The 19,115-nt window shown below is 52.2% G+C and overlaps 2 protein-coding genes and 1 long non-coding RNA gene across 6 annotated transcripts; 2 read left to right on the top strand and 1 right to left on the bottom strand.

Annotated features, from left to right (window-relative positions):
* Positions 1-33: 33 nt before the first annotated feature.
* Positions 34-12,242, bottom strand: Bad (BCL2 associated agonist of cell death). Of its 2 annotated transcripts, none has more exons than XM_004656605.2 (4): positions 11,660-12,242; positions 11,068-11,238; positions 2,104-2,294; positions 34-476 (listed from the first exon to the last, which is right to left on the bottom strand). In XM_004656605.2, the coding sequence occupies exons 1-4, from the start codon at positions 11,775-11,777 to the stop codon at positions 351-353; spliced, it is 606 nt and encodes a 201-aa protein (XP_004656662.1). In that variant the 5' UTR covers positions 11,778-12,242; the 3' UTR covers positions 34-350. The 2 variants fall into 2 exon arrangements, with proteins under 2 accessions (XP_004656662.1, XP_045008705.1); XM_045152770.1 differs by lacking the exon at positions 11,660-12,242 and adding an exon at positions 11,474-11,600.
* Positions 2,011-3,310, top strand: LOC123461600. The gene is made up of 2 exons (XR_006637735.1): positions 2,011-2,355; positions 2,896-3,310. It is a non-coding gene; the product is annotated as an uncharacterized LOC123461600 (long non-coding RNA).
* Gpr137 (G protein-coupled receptor 137) lies at positions 11,661-16,300 on the top strand. 3 transcript variants are annotated; one of them, XM_045152750.1, is made up of 8 exons: positions 11,661-12,227; positions 13,019-13,139; positions 13,265-13,862; positions 14,724-14,949; positions 15,073-15,222; positions 15,357-15,485; positions 15,603-15,721; positions 16,001-16,300. In XM_045152750.1, the coding sequence occupies exons 3-8, from the start codon at positions 13,369-13,371 to the stop codon at positions 16,158-16,160; spliced, it is 1,278 nt and encodes a 425-aa protein (XP_045008685.1). In that variant the 5' UTR covers positions 11,661-12,227; positions 13,019-13,139; positions 13,265-13,368; the 3' UTR covers positions 16,161-16,300. The 3 variants fall into 3 exon arrangements, with proteins under 3 accessions (XP_045008685.1, XP_045008678.1, XP_004656664.1); XM_045152743.1 differs by lacking the exon at positions 13,019-13,139; XM_004656607.3 differs by lacking the exon at positions 11,661-12,227 and having other exon boundaries at positions 12,705-13,725; positions 13,807-13,862.
* The last annotated feature ends 2,815 nt before the right edge of the window (positions 16,301-19,115 follow it).

Genomic DNA, 19,115 nt, shown 5'->3' with positions numbered 1-19,115 from the left:
CGGGTCTGCAGAAGCCCAAATGACCGAGGAGACTCAGCGGCACATGCGCAGCCTTTATTTGCACGTTTGTCACGCTCATGGTCCCTAACTTGCGGGAAAATGCTCTAGCCTGGCTCCCAAATTGGCGCAGGCGCCTGGGGAAGCCCAGCGCCAGAGGGCGGGGCCATGAGACCCCTTCCGGCGGCCGATGGGATCTACCCCACCCACTTCGTAGCTCTTTAACCCAGGAGGGTCTCCCAGCGAAAGTGACAGAACGATCTTCTTTTTGCATAAGGCCCGTGGGCGACTTCCGCCCACACTAATAATGGCGGGAGCGGGCGGGCGGAGTTCCGAGAATGTCAGACACAGGATCACTGGGATGGAGCGGGGCCTCCTCTCCCCAGATTTCGATCCCACCAGGACTGGATGATGCGGGTCCAACTGGAGCTTTGCCGCATCTGTGTCGCCGTGCCTGCGCTCTTTGGGCGAGGAAGCCCCTTCGGGGTAGGACGAGAGAAGGGTTAAATGAGTTAACGTTATTCGGATGGCCGGAATCAAGTCCCACCATCAAGCCCGAAGTCGGATCTCAAAGGGATTACAAAGACCACAGCCACCTGCTGGCACTGTACTGAGAGGTCAAGGAAACACGGAAATCCAATTGGCTCTTGGAGCAGAACATCTCCCCAAATACCCTGCTGGGGGCCGGGTAGGACTCTTGGGACCTTAATGAGAAAAGTCAGCACCAGAGGTCTATTACCTAGAGGATGGGATTGCAATTTTAGGATTAAACAAATGGAGGGGATTGGGGAGATGGCTCAGCGGTTAAAGGCGCTTGCTTGCAAAGCCTGCTGGCCAGGATTCAATTCCCTAGCCACCCATGTAAACAACTGTGCCCATACACACACAAAATACATAAAAAGTTATTAAAATTTAAGGGCTTAGGGGATGGTTCAATGGTAAAGTGTTTGCCTTGCCACTCAAGCTGGAGTACTCGAGTTTGAGCTGTGACAGGGTTCTGTAATCCCAGCACACTTCGAGATGGGAGGTACAGATACGAACATGCACACACACACACACACACACATGAACACACAAATAAATAGTAAAAAAAAAAAAAATACTGGCTATAGAGTGGTAGTGCACGCCTTCAGTGCAGCACCCGGGAGACTGAGGTAGAAGGGTGGCTGTGAGTTCAAAGTGAGCCTGGGGCTACATAGTGAATTTCAAGTCAGCCTGGGCTAGAGTAACACCCTGCCTTAAAACAAAACAAAACAAATTTATAATAAAAAGGGCTGGGGAAGCCAGGCATGGTGGTGCATGCCTTTAATCCCAGCTCCGGAGGCTGAGATAGGAGGATGGCTGTGATTTCAAGGCCACCCTGAGACTACATAGTGAATTCCAGGTCAGCCTGAGCTAGAGAGAGACCCTAAATCGAAAAAAAAAAGGGGGGGGGTGCTGGGGAGAAGGCTCAGCAGTTAAAAGCTCTTGCCTGCAAACCCTACCAGACAGGACTGAACTCCCCAGTACCCATGTGAGGCCAGACGCAAGATGGAATATTCATCTGGACTACATTTACAGTGACAAAAGACCCTGGCACTCCCATTGCCTTCCTTCTTTCTCAATTTCTCTCTGAAATAATAATAATAAAATAATAAAGCTTAATAAAAGAATTAAACAAATGGCTCCGAAGTCGGAGCTGAAGAACTCATTAACCCATAAAAGGCCGTCCTCTAAGGATCCGGGCAACTCAGAACTTTGGCCTAGAATGAGTCTTCGAGGCCCTGGAAGATGCCTGGACGCTTAAGTGACGGGCCTGTGGGAGGGTCGGGGTCCTGGGAGCAGAAGAATGGCAAGCCACCAGGGGGTGAGGCTTCGGACCAAGGAGGAAAAGGCCGGAGTTGGGGGAAATTATTGGACCACAGGTTCCGGCATGCTCCTGGACACAATGGAAAGGCGAGGCGAATGGCAGCTTGAGACTACAACTCCCGGCATGCAGTAGAAAAATTGGTCGGAAGTGATCAGAGACTACAGATCCCGATTGCCTTAGATCTCGGAAGAGACTGGCAGGTCGGTGGCTGGCCGCCTAGGTCTGCCCATCCCAGTACGCCCAGCGCCGGCGCTCACCTTGAAGGAACCCTCAAACTCGTCGCTCATCCTCCGCAGCTCGCGGCCGTAGCGCTGGGCAGCCCAGAGGTTGGGGGGAGCCGAGCGCGAGCGGCCTCGGAAGGGACTGAGCTCCTCCTCCATGCCTCCATCCTCTTCGGTGCCCGCAGGGTACGAACTGTGGCGACTCCGGGTCTCCAAAGCCCCGCCGCCTGCAGGAAGGGTCAGGGAATGGGGGAAACGTGAATCTCCGCTTCGGTGCGCTCACGTTAGGTAATCAGCCGGATGGTTGATGTCTGTCACAGTCGCCTTCCAATAGAATAGTCCCTCCTTTCCGAAAGAAGGAAGGGAAGCTTAGAGGACTTTTGTGAGGAATCGAGTTAACTTGCACAAATCCTATCCAGGGTCATTAATGGAGCATGCCTTTAACATACAAAGCGAGTTTCCATTGTGCCTGCCACAAAATAGAGGTGTAATTGTAATGATTAATACAAGACCTTCATGAGGCATCACAGCAAACCCTAGACAGGGAGATGTCCTGCCCCAAGTGGCTGGGGACAGGGCCTTGGCTCCATTACACGGCCCCCCCCCCCACACCTGCTTTATAGACATGTTCAGAATTTTTTTTTTCCAGGCAGGATTTCAATTTACAGCACTCTACCTGCCTCAGTCTCCTGAGTGCTAGGATGGCTGTCTCACTACTCCCTGTTACTGCTGACATTTTAGGTAGCATTTTTTGGGAGGGGCATTTATGTGCTAAGTTGTCGTAATCACTTGGGGGAGGGTGACTGTTGCATTGTTTCTCTTTTACAGGCAGAACACAAAAGCTTGAGCTGGTAATAGTGAACACCTGTATTCCTAGCATTTGTGAGGTGGAGACAAAAGAATCAGTAATTCAAGGCCAGCCAAAGCTACAGAAGACCCTATCTTGCAAAAATGAAAAGAGGAGCAACACTGTTCAGAGAAGCCAAGCTTACTCAGGATGGTAGAGCTGTGAAGGCCCAGGCCAGAGGGCCCTGGGTTTGGAACGCAGAGTCCTTCAGGCTAAGCTGCTCATCCCTTGCACTCCCACCCTTCCACTCCCTGAGCCAGTTTCTTCCCCTTCATGAGGGATAGGGCTAACATCACTCCCAATGCCTGTGTGTGTGAAGGTCATGTCAGAGCCTAGGTGTGCCCTGTGACCATCAGGTAAACTGTGGGATGTTACTGAGTAACACCCCTGCTGTGATCTGCTTGGCTGACCTGAGTATTGTGCGCCATCCCCTGGCTCCTGCTGTCTGTACTCCTCTGATGAGACCAACCAAGACCTAGAACCACTCCCAGGGGCAAAGTCCAGAGCTGAGGAGTGAAAGCCAAGGCACAGTGCAGGGCCCATGGTCGGGTGTCTGCAGGGTTAAGATCAAGGCCAGGATTGGGTGAGAAGTTAACACAGGTTGCCTCCCTTCCCTCAAGAGTCTTTTGGTACCTCAGCCACAGGCTTTAGGATCCCAGCTCCAGACATGCGACTGAGGCCTGGCCTCAGAGTGTTCTCAGAACTCCTGGCCTGAGGTTGGGTGAGGACACCCACAAGCAGTCAGAAGTGAGGACAGGGCCGAGAGAGAAGACTCTTGTGAAATGGTCTATTTGCAGAGTGAGTTCCAAGTCCCTGGGCTTGGGCAGTAAAATGGACCAGAAGCTAGGTGTTCCTGCTCTATGACCTTGGACCTCTGTTCTCCTGGGACCTGTCTCTGTGGCATAGATCAGCCTCTGTATCCCAAGACTACCATGAGCATAGACCATACTGGGAAGTACCCCAACTCATCCCTTGCACATCCAGAAGCCTCTCAGCTCCCCAGTGTGGCAGATATAGAATTACTCCCATCTTATAGAGAAGGAAGCAGAGGCACAGAAGTTAGGAATTTGTGCATAGACACCTGTAGCACACCCTGCCTTCCCCTGAATGCCCAGGGGAAGTCAGTTCTCAGCTGGATCTGAGCATAGCCTTCCTGCTTGGGGCCTGGCAGTCAGAAGGTGAGAGATTTCCAGGTGGGCCTTACCCTGAGCCCAGTCCTTCATCACTCACCCAGAAGCAAAACAAGCAGGAGTGTGCAGCTGGTGTGGCTGGGATAAAGGTCTTGCCCAGCTGTTCAAGGCCCTGGGTTCCATCCCCAGCACTGCAGAAAAAATAACACTGGCCAGGTCAGGTGGGAAGTTTCCTATGAGTTGATTCCTATGGGTTGCCATATGCAATCAGGGAACTTATTTTACAGAGGAGGAAACTAAGGCCCAGAGAAGGTGAATAGCTTACCCAAGGTTTCACAGTAAGGGAAGAGAATGAATCTAAACCCAACTAGTCTGGCTCCAGGTATCTGTGTTCCAAACCACCCTCCAAGAGGATCAAAGACCAATTTGGGGAAGCCACACCTTCTACTATTGTCAGCTATACTAGGAGCCTGTCCTGTAGCATGGAAGATTGTCACCATATGCATTCAGGATTGCCAAATCATCCCATCATCAAAATGACACCCAGTCAGGTGTGGTTCTGCACACCTTTAATCCCAGCACTCAGGAGACTGAGGTAGGAGGTCAAGTCCAAGGCCAGCCAGCCTTGGACTACAGAGTTGAGTTCAATTCCAGGTCAGCCTGGGCTAGAATGCGCCCCTACCTCAAGAACCAAAAAAAAAAAAAAAAAAAAAGCTGAAGAGATGGTTTAACAATTAAGGCACTTTCCTGCAAAGCCTAAGGACCAAGGTTCAATTCCCCAGTACCCACGTAAGCCAGATACACAAAGTGGCACATGTGTCTGGAGTTTGTTTACAGTGGCTAGAGTCCCTGGTGGACCCATTCTCTTCCCCCTCCTCCTCTCTCTACCTCTTTATCTCTCAATCTCAAGTAAATAACCAAATAATAAATACATAAGATATGTTTTAAAAAATGATATTCATTTTTTTTTGAGAGACAGTGAGAGAAAGGCAGAGAGAGAAAACAGGCCCACCAGGACCTTTAGCCGCTACAAATGAACTCCAGACACATGCACCACCTTTTGCATCTGGCTTACATGGGTCTTGGAGAATTGAACCTGGTTCTTTGGCTTTGAAGACAAGTGCCTTAACCAGTAATCAGTAAGCCATTGCTCCAGACCTGTGTCGGTGACTTTTTTTTAATTGAGAGAGAAAGAATTGGCATGCCTGGGCCTCCAGCTACTGTATTTGAACTCCAAATGTGTGCATGTGTGACTTTTGTTTCACCTTGTGCATCAGGCCTATGTGGGACCTGGAGAGTCAAACATGGATTGATAGGCTTTGCAGGCAAGTGCCTTAACAGCTACACCATCTCTCCAACCCATGTCAATGAGTTTTTAAAAGAAACCTTTGAAACTGGGCGTGGTGGCGCACGCCTTTAATCCCAGCACTTGGGAGGCAGAGGTAGGTGGACTGCTGTGAGTTCAAGGCCACCCTGAAAATACAGTGAATTCCAGGTCAGCCTGTGCTAGAGTGAAACCCTATCTCGAAAAATAAAAAAAGAAAAAAGAAAGAAAAGAAACCTTTGAAAGCCAAGCATGGGGCTGGAGAGATGACTTAGTGATTAAGGAGCTTGCTGGCAAAGCCAAAGGACCCAGGTTCAACTCCCCAGGTCCCATGTAAACCAGATGCACAAGGTGGTGCATGTGTCTGGAGTTCATCTGCTGTGGCTAGGAGGCCCTGGTGCACCATTCTGTATCTGCCTGTGCTTCTAAGTGAATGAATGAATAAATAAATATTTCAAACAAAAGCTGAGCTTAATGGCTCATGCTTATAATCCTAGCATTCAGGAGGCTGAGGGAGGAGGATGGCTATGAGTTCAAAGCCTAGCCTGGGTTAGAAAGTGAGTTCCAGGGCTGGAGAGATGGGTTAGCGGTTAAGGCACTTGCCTGCGAAGCCTAAGGAGCCAGGTTTGATTCTCCAGGTCCCATGTAAGCCAGATGCACAAGGTCACATGTGTCAGGAGTTTGCTTGCAGTGGCTAGAGGCCCTGGCATGTCCATTCTCCTCCTTCCCCCTTCTCAAATGAAAGTAAATAAAATTAACTAAAAAAAAAAAAAGCTGGGTGTGGTGGCGCATTCCTCTAATCCCAGCACGTGGGAGGCAGAGGTAGGAGGATCGCCATGAGTTCGAGGCCACTCTGAGATTACGTAATGAATTCCAGGTCAGCCTGGGCTAAAGGGAGACCCTACCTCAAAAAACCAAAAAAAAAAAAGAGTGAGTTCCAGGTCAGGATCTGGAGTTTGCAGAAGCAAGAGGCCCTGGCATGCCCATGTTCCCCCCTTCCCACTCTCTCTCTCTCTGCTTGCAAATATATGTATGTGTGGGTATATATACTTTACTTATTTTCAAGTAGAGAAAGAAAGAGAGAATGGGCATGCCAAGGCCTTCAGCCACTGCAAAGGACTCCCAGATACATGGCTTTACATGGGTACTGGGGAATTGAACCTGGGTCATTAAGTTTTGCAGGCAAGTGCCTTAACTGCTGAGCCATCTCTCCAGCTCTATATTACATTTATTTATTTATTTGTCTTTTGTTTGTTTGTTTGTTTACTTCTTGTTTTGTTTTTTGAGGTAAGATGTCACTGTAGTCCAGGCTGACCTGGAATTTACCATGTCGTCTCAGGGTGGCCATGAGCTCACAGTGATCCTCCTACCTATGCCTCCCAAGTGCTAGAATTAAAGGTGTGTGCCACCATGCCCAGCTTATTCATTTTTTTGAGGTAGATTTCGCTGTAACCCAGGCTGACTTGGGGAATTCACTATGTAGTCTCAGGGTGGCCATGAACTAACTCATGGAAATCCTCCTGCTTCTGCCTCCCAAGTGCTGGGATTAAAAGTGTGTGCCACCATGCCTGGCAATTTTTTATTTATTTGTTTTTTCCAGGCAGGGTCTCATTCTAGCCCAGACTGACCTGGAACTCACTCTGTAACCCCAGGTTGGCCTCAAACACACACACACACAATCTCCCTCCCTCCAATATTTATTTTTATTTTAAAGTATCTTATTTTTACTTATTTGAGAGAGAGAAAGAGGCAGATAGAAAGAGAGAGGGGTTGGAGAGATGACTTAGTGGTTAAGCACTTGCCTACAAAGCCAAAGGACTTTGGTTCAATTCCCCAGGACCTATGTAAGCCAGATGCACAAAGTGGTACATGCAAATGGAGTTCATTGGCAGTGGCTGGAGGCCCTGGTGCACCTATTCTCTCTCTCTCTCTCTGCATCTTAATCTTTCTCAAATAAATAAATAAATAAAAATAAAGTATTAAAAAAAAAAAAGAAAAGAGAGAAAGAATGGGCATATCAGGGCCTCCAGCTGCTGCAAATGAATCCCAGACATATGCGCCACCTTTTGCATCTGGCTTGCATGGATCCTAGGGTATTGAAGCTAGGTCCTTTGGCTTTGTAGGCAAGCACTTTAACCACTAAGCCATTTCTCCAGCCCTTAAATATTTTTATTTATTTGAGAGAAAGAGACAGAAAGAGTGAATATGGGAACAGGGCTTCCTGATATTGTAAATAAACTGCAGACACATGTGCCACTTTGTGCATCTGGCTTTACTTGGTAATGGGGACTCAAGCACAGACTATCAGGCTCTGCAACCCGGTGCCTTTAACTACTGAGCCATCTCTCCCGCCCAATGAAAATATTTTTAAAAACAACAAAAACTTCTTGAGGCCAGACGAGGTGGCACATGCTTTTAATCCCAGCATTTCATGGGAAGTGGAGGTAGGAGGATCGCTGTGAGTTCAAGGCCACCCTGAGACTACAAAGTGAATTCCAGGTCACCTGGTCTAGAATGAGACCCTACCTCAAAAATAAATAAATAAATAAATAAATAAAAATAAAAGCTTCCTGAAGCCAGAAGAAGTGGCATAGGCCTGCTATAGTCCCAGCTCCTTGACATGGGAGGATAGCTTTAGACCAGGCGTTCCAGAGACCAGTCTGGGCAAGACAGTGAGACCCCATCTCAACAAATAAACATGGGATAGGGATTGGGCTCAGTGGTAGAGCATTCGCATAGGAGACTGGAGACTCTCGGTTCCATCTCAAAAACCTCAAAAAAACACAAAACAACAGAAACGTTCCTGATTGCATATTGCTTATGGGAAATCATTTGCTTTTTGTTTGCTTGTTTATTTCAAGGTAGCGTCTTGCTCTAGCCTAGGCTGACCTGGAATTCACTATGTAGTCTCTCAGGGTGGCCTTGAATTCACAGTGATCCTCCTACTTCTGCCTCCTGAGTGAAATGCTGGGATTAAATGCATGTACCACCATGCTGCCAGGCTTAATTTTCAAACACTTGAAAATTAAATGTTTATGAAATTTTGGGCATGGGCAGAGGTGGCGGTTTCAACATTTGAGTCCATGCCTAGCATGGAAAGGAAGGAGGAAGGAAGGGAAAGCAGAGAGAAGTATATCCCAGACTCCTTCCCTAAAGGTGGCTAATTCATAGCTGCTTTGCAGCTGCCTCCCTTTCTCACACCTTCTTCCCTAAATCTGATGTTTGTTTATTTATTTATTTATTTTGGTTTTTCGAGTTAGGGTCTCACTCTGGTCCAGGTTGACCTGGAATTAACTATGTAGTCTCAGGATGGCCTCGAACTCACTCTGATCCTCCTACCTCTGCCTTCCGAGTGCTGGAATTAAAGGTGTGTGCCACCATGCCCAGCTTGTTTTTTTTTTTTTTTATTTTTTTTAAGTATTTATTTGGGCTGGAGGGATGGCTTAGCAGTTAAGGCGTTTACCTGCAAAGCCAAAGGATCCAGGTTCGATTCCCCAGGACCCACGTAAGCCAGATGCACAAGGTGGCACATGCATCTAGAGTTTATTTGCAGTGGCTGGAGGCCCTGGCATGCCCATTCTCTCTGTCTGTCTGTCCCCCTCTCTCTCTCTGATTCTCAAATAAACAAATAAAACTTAAATATTTATTTGTAAGCAGAGAGAGAGAGAGAATGAATGAATGAACATGGGTGTTCCAGGGCCTCTAGCCACTGCAAATGAATTCTACACACATCCACCACCCCGTGTGTGGGTACTGAATCAAACCTGGGTCCTTAGACTTTGCAGGCAAGCACTTAAACCACTGAACCATCTCTCTAGCCCCTAAACTTGGTTTTCTGAGCCTGTCACCTCTCCTCCATGCCCCAGGCTCATCCCTGTTTTGTGGACATACTATTCCAGTTCTCTGCCAACTACCCTCTCCCTGAGTTTGTGGGCTCTGAGTGGTCCATCTCAACCTCTGATCTCATTGCCTTTCTACTCCCATGTTCCGAGCCTATCCTTCCCACAGACTCTCATTTCATGGGCCTAACCTAGATCTTGTCACCATCAAATACCTAATGCCTCTGGCTACTGCTACCTCTTCCTGTTGGCTGGCCCGCTTGTATCCCACCTCGTTAGTACTCCCCAGGACACTCATCTCCAGCAGGCTGGGTCAGCTCACTGCCACACCCACCATTCCCTCCTTGCACATACCCTCCAGCCCCACCCATGGGCAGGCCCACATAAACACTGCCCTGATGAACTCCTCACCACTCCCATCAGCAGCTTCCTGAAATCCTAGTGAAGTGCCTTAAAGGTCCCACCAGGGCTCTGGATTTGCTCCCACTCCTCTCTGTTCTATCTGTCAAGGGTGACTCATGTTTTCAGTTGCTCAAGCCAAATTCCAGGGTGTCTTCCTTGATACCTCTTTCCTTCACACCCCAATTTAGTTAGCAACGTGGGGTTACTGGCCATCCTTCAGTGTAAATCCAAGGTTGGGGATGTGGCTCAATGGCAGAGCTTTTGCCCAGCTTGTGCAAAAATCTGAGATTTCCTTCTGAGCACTCAAAGTCCTTATAGTGCCTTTCAAGACCCTGCACAGCGTGTACTGGATAAGGACTCCCCCCCCCCCTTTCTCTACCTTGCTCCCCTGGAGCTCTAGCCAAGGAGCAGTCTTGTCCTGGGGCCTGCCCACTTGCTCCTCCCTTTGCCTAGAACTCTCCCCATGAGCATGAGAATGGGGTTCACCTTATGCCCTGTAGCCTTGTGTCCGGGGTTACTCTTTTCCAAGGCTGCTCTTGACCACCTCTGTCAGTCACTAGGTCACAGTCACTCCACAGCCCCAGGAATCCCATTCTGTTTATCCTCCACCGCCCTCCAGCACATCATCTACGTATTGTGTAATTTACTTTTGTCATCCTTTCTTTGTGGTCTGTCCCATCCCCTAGAGGATGGGGAAGATCCTTCCATGTGTCACCTAATAAGCACTCAGCACTGGAAGTGAGCCCCACCCACCCCAGGGGGTGGAGAGGAAGAGCTAGGTGCCAGTAGTGAGTAGAAAAACAGCAAGCGTGAAATCTGGACATTGAAAGAAATACAGGGCTAGGGATGTTCAGTTAAATACAGTGGCTTGCAGGCATGAAGCCCTGAGTTCCACCCCCAGCGCTCTAGGCATTGTGGTGCACGTCCTCCATCCCAGCACTTGGGAGGTGGAGGAGGATCAGAAGTTTAAGGCCATTCTTGACTATATAGCAAGCAAGTAGAGGTCAGTCTGGCTACATGTCTCTTAAAAAAAAGGGTATATGGGGGGGGGGAGTAGTCATTTAATTTTTAGTGACATGACCTGGACTTGCTTTTAGATCTCTGTGGCTGTCCTAGGTGCCAAGGCCATGTTCCAGCACTGGGGAGGTAGAGATTACCAAGAAATGGCTAGCGTCTTCCAGCGCCCTTCCATCTTAGCACTCAGGCTTCCCAGTGCCCACAATGGCCTGCTGATGGGAAGGATATTTCCCTCTTGGGGTCACCTGTCCCTCACCAATGCAAGGACAGTCCTACTGTGGGTGAGCCACTGAGTGAAAAAGATCTTACTGGCTGAGATGAGACCCAATCCCAGAGACAGCAGGTATATGTGGAAAGATATTAAGAAGTCATCCAGTCCTTCCTGGCCACTGACTAGGGACAAGGTAGGTAGGCAGATAGGGGTCATGGTGGGGATCCTACCTCCATAGTGGCTGCTGTTCGATGGCTGCGGCCGCTGCCGGTAACTGATGTCCCCCAAGAGACCTGGAGCCTGTCGGGGGCCCGTAGGGCTGGGGCCCAGGCCCCTCTCTGAGAAACTGGATTCTTCCTGCTCACTTGGCTCAAACTCTGGGATCTGGAACATGCTCTGGGCTGTGGGGCAAAATGATAAGTAGTCAAGTCACAGATGGTCAGTAAGAGGCAGGGGACAGGTGTGTCTGGCTCATTCTTCCTCTGGATCGCCCCAAACCCGCCAGTCCTTCCAGGCCCTCATCTATCTGCTGCGTCTGGCTCGGCAGAGAGCACCGGCTGTTATCTGGGCATCTAAATCTCCCTTGGTGGCCCTGTCCCGCCCCGGCCGCCCGCAGTGACCGTGCATAGGTCTCACCCCAAGCCCGATCTCGAGGCCCCTGACCCGGCCCGCCGCCTCTCTCTAGTAGTAAGGGCACCCGGCCCTTAGTTTCCTGGGTAACGGGAACTGTCACCGATCCGACCCAATCAGTTCTCGAAATGAATCCCGGGTCAGCCAGGAGGCGGGGCCACCCCTTGGCCGGTTCCCACCCCCGCCGCCGACCTGCCAGTCGCCACCGCCTTCCTCCGGCGTCGCTCCCGAGGCTCCGGATGCCAGGCTCCGACTTCCTCACGCCTTGAGGTTCTGTGGGAGGCAGTGATGGCTTCTTTGGAGTCCCCATTTGGAACCTGGAGGCCTGCTTCTGCTGACAAGTCCTCCAGTCCCTCTGGACCTTAGTTCTCCCCCTCCCCACGTAGAATGGGGATAATGACCCCTCGGGAGCTGGTGAAAACTTTGTAAACAGAGCGCGGTGATTACAGTGGGCGAAAGCACTTTGTAATGCCGTTCATGGAAGCTCGGCCGCTGGATGCAATTACTGTTGCGATTGTTACTGCTCCGCAGGGACTAAGTGACCGGGTCGGGAAGTCCCGCTTCCTCCTCCTCCTCCTCCTCCTCGCGGGCATGGAGGCGTCGCGCCGCCCGCATCAGGGACACCTCCCCGCGCCATCTCCGGAGCCCTCGAGATAAGAGAAGGCCCTTGCCTGCTCTCTGGCAGGATGACTGCCCGCGCGCGGGAGAAGGCACAGGGGTCCCCGTGAGGGCGAACCGTGGGGGCTCGGCTGCCCTCCAGGTAACTCGAGGGGCCGCAAGGCCGGGCGTGGGGCCGGCGGGCCTGCGCGGGACTCCCGGGCCCAGCGGGCCGGAGCGAGGGGGCGGGGCCCGGGAGCCATCTTGGCTGTGGGCGGAAGTTTCCTTCAGGGACCCGGTGAGGGGACGTCGTTGTCCCCCCTCTTCCCCCCGCCCCCAGCCAAGCCGGGCACGCCGATCCCGATTTCTGGGATGGGGGGGGATCTAAGCGTGGGAACTGGCATTCTCCCAGACATCAGGGGCCGGAGGTCTAAGGCATGGACCACGCAGACACCCCGCTGAGCGCAGGGCGACTTTCACCACTCGGCCGCCCGCCGCTACGGGTGAACCCCGGGTTGCCCGCCCGTAGCGCACCTCGCGCCGCTTCTCACACCTGCGCGCCGCGCGCCGCGTGCCGCCGCGGACCGGTGGCCGGGCCCTGCGCGCTTTACGTAGCGTACCGCGGCCCGCGCAGGCGCAGGAGGGGGCGGAGTCGCGGGAGCCGGGGAGCCCGAGCACGGCGTCCTGGCGACCGTATCCCGCTTTCTCAGCAGCGGCCTGAGGGCTGGGCATCGATCCTTTATTGCCCACCGCGGCCGACAATAGACGCGGTGGGGGAGGGGGGCAACGTCGGGAACCCCGAGGACGGAGGAAGAGGCCACCCCTCCCCAGTCCGGATTATTGGAAGGGAAAGAGCCCCAAGCTTGCGGAGGGGGAGAGCGGGGCGTTGGGCGCCCCCGTGGCGGCCGCTGCCCTGAGCTGACGGGCATCGGCCGGCTCTCCCCCTCCTGCCAGCCGAACACCTGCCAGCGACCAAGGCCAGGGATTCTCTGAGCTCTTGCATCTCCCCATCCCCCGTGGCACTGGGGCCGGCCCAGGGAGAGACACTCAACAGCTCTCACTCCATCTGCCCTGGGTAGGAAAGACTGTCCTTTCACATTCCAGACTGAGGGGACCAGGGCCCAGGCTTCCTGTGTCCCCCAAGAGCGAGCGTTTCTGTTGAGAAGGAACGGCCTGACAGCCACAACTTCTTCCCTCCAGAATCCCCATTTCCCATCACATCCTGCAGTTCCCACCCTTCTGTATTTATTTCCCTGGTCCCTGGCCAGCCCTCTGTCTCCTGGATCGAGACCTCTCTTCCTGACATGGAGAGTAACCTGTCTGGCCTGGTGCCTGCTGCGGGGCTGGTTCCTGCACTGCCGCCTACCGTGACTCTGGGGCTGACCGCTGCCTATACGGCCCTGTATGCTCTGCTCTTCTTCTCCGTGTATGCCCAGCTGTGGCTGGTGCTTTTGTATGGGCACAAACGTCTCAGCTATCAGACGGTTTTCCTAGCACTCTGCCTGCTCTGGGCCGCCTTGCGGACCACCCTCTTCTCCTTCTACTTTCGAGATACTGCCCGGGCCAACCGTCTAGGGCCCTTGCCCTTTTGGCTTCTCTACTGTTGCCCTGTCTGCTTGCAGTTCTTCACACTGACGCTTATGAACCTCTACTTTGCCCAGGTAACCATAGGAATGGGTGGGATGGTGGTGGAGGGGTGGAGCCCAAGGGCCCAAAGGAGTGATGGGTGTCTTTGCTCCCAGGTGGTGTTCAAGGCTAAGGCTAAGGCAAAGCGGAGGCCAGAGATGAGCCGGGGCTTGTAAGTACTTTGGGACATTGGGGTGGTCAGAAGCAGGGAGGCGTCCATACTGCAGGGCTGAGGCAGGGACAACCCAGGGAATGTTTATGACATACTTTGGAAAAACAAAAGCATCTGGTTCAGATGGCCCAGCAGAGGTGTTGCCTCCATGAGGGCAGCAGACTGTAATGAGAAGAGCCATGTTCCTCCCGCAGAGGTGGAGACAGAGCTGAAGGCTCCAATCTATGGAAATTACAAAGCCCTACAGCATTTCTCAGTGACCTTGGCTGCATTGCTTCTTCTCTTTGAACCATGTCTTCTGGCTTATAAAGAGGTGTCACAAGCATCTTTCTTCTTAAACCTTAAGCCTGAGAGGTTATTCTTATTTTCATTTGAGCAATGGAGAAACTGAGGCCCAGGAAGGTAAAGCAACATGTTCAAGGTCACATAGCTAGGAGGAGGCTGGTCCAGGCCTCAAACCCAGATTTCTGCCTCCCAATCTAGTGCATTTTCCAAAGTGCCACAGCTGTCAGTCACCTTTGAGCCTCAGTTTCCCCATTTACAAAACTGGAGGAGCAGGAGTTAAAGAAAGGATGTAGCTCATTTGGTAGAGTGCTTGCCCAGCATGCACAAAGGCCTGGGTTTGATTCTCCCGCACGTGTGAGGTGACAGAAAGAAGATCAAGAGTTCAACGTCATCCGCAGCTACATAGCAAGTTCAAAGCCAGTCTGGGCCTGGAACCCTATGAGAGCCTATCCAAGAACAGAATGAAGGTGGAGGGTTCAGACTGGAAAGTCTAATTCTGATTAACCCTGAAGTGTCCTGGGGAGGTAGTGCCAAGGGTGACCTATGGTCTAAGGCTAATTCTGCTATGGGCTGCAGGCTGGCTGTCCGAGGGGCCTTCGTGGGTGCCTCGCTGCTCTTTTTGCTGGTGAATGTACTGTGTGCAGTGCTGTCCCGCCGGCGACGGGCGCAGCCCTGGGGCCTACTGCTGGTGCGTGTCCTGGTGAGCGACTCCCTCTTCGTTATCTGCGCCCTCTCGCTTGCTGCCTGCCTCTGTCTTGTCGCCCGGAGGGCCCCCTCCACTAGCATCTACCTGGAGGCCAAGGTAGGGCCACAAAACACTGATGTACAGATGTCCTTGGGCATCTTTGGACAGAGGGCTTCAGAATTTACAGGAAGGAAGCTAGGATCCTCCTTTCCCTGAAGGTCCTCTTGTTATCTCTACCAGGGGACCAGTGTGTGCCAGGCAGCTGCCATGGGAAGTGCCATGGTCCTGCTGTATGCCAGCCGGGCCTGTTACAACCTGGCAGCTCTGGCCTTGGCCCCACGGAGCCGGCTGGATGCTTTTGATTATGACTGGTACAACGTATCTGACCAGGTAGGCATGCATCACATGTTTGTCACTTACTTAATAGTTGTGGAGCCTGGCCTCCAGGTGGCCAAGACCCTGTCTCCATGTTCCTACTGTTCTGCATGGTGGCCGATTGACCCCCACCCATTGCTTTTCCACAGGCGGACCTAGTAAATGACCTGGGGAACAAAGGCTACCTGGTGTTTGGTCTCATCCTCTTTGTGTGGGAGCTGCTACCCACCACCCTGCTGGTGGGCTTCTTCCGGGTACACCGGCCCCCACAGGACCTGGTAGGGCTCTCATAGGCCTTTGGTGCCAGTGGGGAGAGCTGGACCTTGTGAACCCTGGGCTGGGGTCCTGGGATGGTTGTGGGTGGCAGCTATTCATAGCAGTAACTTTCCCTCTAGAGCACCAGCCGCATCCTCAATGGGCAGGTTTTTGGCTCCCGATCCTACTTCTTTGACCGGGCCGGGCACTGTGAGGATGAGGGCTGCTCCTGGGAGCACAGCCGGAGTGAGAGCACCAGGTAGGAGTCCTCACTCTATCTGAGGAGCCTTGGTCTTCATCTAGGCTCCATGAGACAGCGGGAACAAAGAACCAGGTCTTTGTTTCCCCATCAGTTCTGAGGGAGGTCTCCTCTGGGTTCCCAGGGTTAACCTTTCCTCACCTTGCCCCAGGATGCAATTTACTTTAGATCCAGAGGGTCTGGGCATAGGGATTCAGTTCTAAGTCACTCTTCCAACCTCCTGCTCATGACTGTGACCTTGTTCACTGCCTGGGACTGATCCTACTTCTCTGCCTGCAGCATGTCGGGCAGCCTAGGTTCTGGTAGCTGGTATGGAGCCATCGGGCGTGAGCCGGGCTGGTGTGGAGCCAGTCAGACGAGGACTACCCCTCTGCTCTTCTCCCAGGTGCCGGGACCTGGCGGCCACCACCACAGCCTCTATTCCACCCCACAGACGTGATCCCCCCTGTGCCCTCCCCCAGAACACCCAGACCCCAGTTGCCCTCACCCCAGGCCCCTGTGCCAAGTTCATCTGCCGCTTCTTGCCCAGGATCCCAGGGGCTGTGGCCACCCCCTCATTGGCCGGCTCTTTGCCACTCCTGTTGTAGTGAGCTTGTGCTGTCCCACTAGGATGGGGGACATGGCCCAGGTTGCCAGATGCCCACAGTGCCCTGGCATGACCTGCCACCTCTGCTTCTACACTGGAGCCAGCTACCACTCCTGTGCCTATCACTCAATAAATAGAGTCTGTGCCCTGTCCCTTCACCTGGTTATCGCTTGTCTCTTTTGTGTTCCTTCTCACCTTGGCTTGTTTGGTATTGGGCTAATTGAATACTGGGCCTTGACATGAACTATAGGAGTCATGTACCTTTATCAACAACAGCATTCAAGGGCACCGAGACTTACAGATCTCTTTTCTGCAAACTCTTCTGGCCCAGAATAACCTGTTTTATCCAGGTTGGCCACAATGCCCTGGGCTCAAATGATCCTCCTGCCTTCACCTCAACTCAAATAGCTAGAGCCACAGGTGTATGCTACCATGCCTGGCCTAAAAATCACTTGTACAAGGTATGGGGTATGGCTTGGTAAGGGAGCATTTGTCTTGAATGCTGAAGGCTGTGTTTTTCCTTTCCCTTTGTGTGATTTCCCTTCTTTTCTGTGGGGAGCCATAGCCCTCTCCTCCCCCCACCCCCGGGCCACACAGCACCGTGATTGTGTGGTTATTAGGCAGAAGGGAGGGTCTCATGTAGCCAAGGGAGACTTTGAACTCCTGATCCTCCTGCCTTCACCTTCCAAGTGCTGGGATGACAGGAGTGTGCACAGCCACACCAGTCCTGTTAGGCATCTTGACCCTCAATGAATTGGGCTTTCTATAGACCTGTTTTTTTTTCACCACCCCACATATCTTCAGGTTCTTGGGTTAGAAAGGGTCTGAAGTGGGCTGGAGGGATATCTTAGTGCTTAAGGCACTTGCCTGCAAAGCCAAAGGACCTCGGCTTAATTCCCCAGGACCCACATAACCCAGATGCACAAGGGGGCGCACGTATCTGGAGTTCGTTTGCAGTGGCTGGAAGCCCTGGTACGCCCATTCTCTCTCTTTCTCTGCCATATATATAGATATAGATGTAGATATAGATATAGATATAAACATAGATATATAGTCTGAAGAGGAGGTATTGCTTTGTGTGTGTGTGTGTGTGTGTGTGTGTGTGTGCAGAGCAACCTCCATCTCTCCACCTGAGTGTGTGGTTACCCAGATGGGTGGGCTGCCTGCATGATGTGTTTGGTTCTGTTAGCCCTCTTCCCTGGCTGTTCCCAATAGTTTAGTCAGGGCCCTGTGCTCCTGACACCCTGGCAGATGTGTCTTAGGGCTAGGAATTTTCTATCAGCCTGTGTCTTCTGTCTGTGTACCTGGCAGTTCCAGCTCCCCAGAGGTCAGGGACCTAGCAGCAAGTCTGCCTTGAAATGCTTTGCTTGGGTCTATCCTGGAGCCAGGCCTGCAGGGCCTCCAGAGGATCATCTGAGACTCAGAAACAGCATGAGGCTGAACAATCACTTTTTGTTGAAAGGAAAGTTCCTCACATCCTATGGCACTTAATTGTACATTCCAAGCTTGGCTTTAAGCATTTATAAACGCTGACCTCTTAAATACTCCAAACAGCATCCAGAGATAATTATTCCTTTTTTTTTTTTTTTTTTCTCCTGTAAGTAGAAACAGGAGAGTCTAAAGAGCTTGGTTACCTGGGACTGGAGCGATGGCTCAGCCGTTAGGGGCATTTACCTATAAAGCCTAATGACCCGAGCTCGATTCCACAGTACCCACACAAAGCCAGATGCACAAAGTGGCTCATGCAGCAGCTAGAGGTCCTGGCGGGCCCATTCTCTCTCTGCTTGTAAATAAATAAATATTAAAAGGGGGGGAATGGGCTGGAGAGATGGCTTAGCAGTTAAGCACTTGCCTGTGAAGCTTAAGGACCCCTGTTTGAGGCTCGATTTCCTAGAATCCAGGGCCCACGATAACCAGATGCACAAGGGGGCACATGCGTCTGGAGTTTGTTTGCAGTGGCTGGAAGCCCTGGCACGTCCATTCTCTCTTTGTCTCTCTCTCTCTCCCCCTATCTGCCTCTTTCTCTCTCTCTATCACTCTTAAACAAACAAACAAACAAACAAAAACTTCCTAAAAAGGGAAAATATGAGTTTGGTAACCTGCCCAGGTACCTTAATCAGGCTTAAAAGCCCTGACCACAAAGGCTTGGGTTCCTAAAAGGCAGAGGAGGGACTTTGGGGACAGCAGATGTAAAGAAATGGATGGGAGCAGGGACGGGTAGAAGCAGGATGGGCCTGGACCTTGGCTAATGCCCCTGGGAGTGAGCCTGTAGACAGATCAGACAGGATCAGAGCTGGGAATGCAGGGAGAAGAGCAGAAGGCCCTCCAACATTGATCTGCCAAAGCTGGGACTCAACTCCCATGCCTGGTCAGATACAGGTGATCTCTGGGAGATTTTCCCAACCCTTTGTCCCTGAGGGCCTCTCCCTCTTAAGTGCTGAGCCCAAGGGCCAGACTGCCCCCAGGGGCGGAGATATGAGGGCCCTTCCCAGTCCCTTAATGGGACTACACGAAAGATGCCAAAAGATGAGCGAGCGTGGTCGCTGACCGGGAGACCTGGGCCAGCTGATCCCACTACAGGTCCGCGGTGCTGGCCACCCTGGGCTCGGGTCCCAAGGTGGAAGCGACCTCTCTTCTTCTTCTGCCACCCAGTGCCTATGACAAGCCAGGATTGGGGAGCCCCTAGGCCGCAGGTAAAGGGCTTGGTACTAGGTTGATGGCTGCGAGCGGCAGTGGCGAGGGCGCAGCACCGAAGGAAATGCGGCGCTGGAGGGGTTAAACACCAGAGGAGGGGGCTTCTGACGGCGG

The sequence above is a fragment of the Jaculus jaculus genome, chromosome 1, assembly GCF_020740685.1.
Source record: "Jaculus jaculus isolate mJacJac1 chromosome 1, mJacJac1.mat.Y.cur, whole genome shotgun sequence".
Classification (NCBI taxonomy): Eukaryota; Metazoa; Chordata; class Mammalia; order Rodentia; family Dipodidae; genus Jaculus; species Jaculus jaculus.
The sequence above is the reverse complement of the archived record's forward strand: the minus strand, read 5'-3'. Positions and strand labels throughout refer to the sequence as shown.

Excerpts from the sequence above, each read along its gene's own strand:
- Bad (XM_004656605.2), bottom strand. The coding sequence starts at position 11,777 with ATGGGGACTCCAAAGAAGCCATCACTGCCTCCCACAGAACCTCAAGGC. Across the intron at positions 11,239-11,659 it reads AAGGCGGTGGCGACTGGCAG|CCCAGAGCATGTTCCAGATC; the intron begins GTCGGCGGCGGG and ends TTTGCCCCACAG. Across the intron at positions 2,295-11,067 it reads GAACAGCAGCCACTATGGAG|GCGGCGGGGCTTTGGAGACC; the intron begins GTAGGATCCCCA and ends CCCTTCCTGCAG.
- Gpr137 (XM_045152743.1), top strand. The coding sequence starts at position 13,369 with ATGGAGAGTAACCTGTCTGGCCTGGTGCCTGCTGCGGGGCTGGTTCCT. Across the intron at positions 14,950-15,072 it reads GCATCTACCTGGAGGCCAAG|GGGACCAGTGTGTGCCAGGC; the intron begins GTAGGGCCACAA and ends TATCTCTACCAG. Across the intron at positions 15,223-15,356 it reads GGTACAACGTATCTGACCAG|GCGGACCTAGTAAATGACCT; the intron begins GTAGGCATGCAT and ends GCTTTTCCACAG.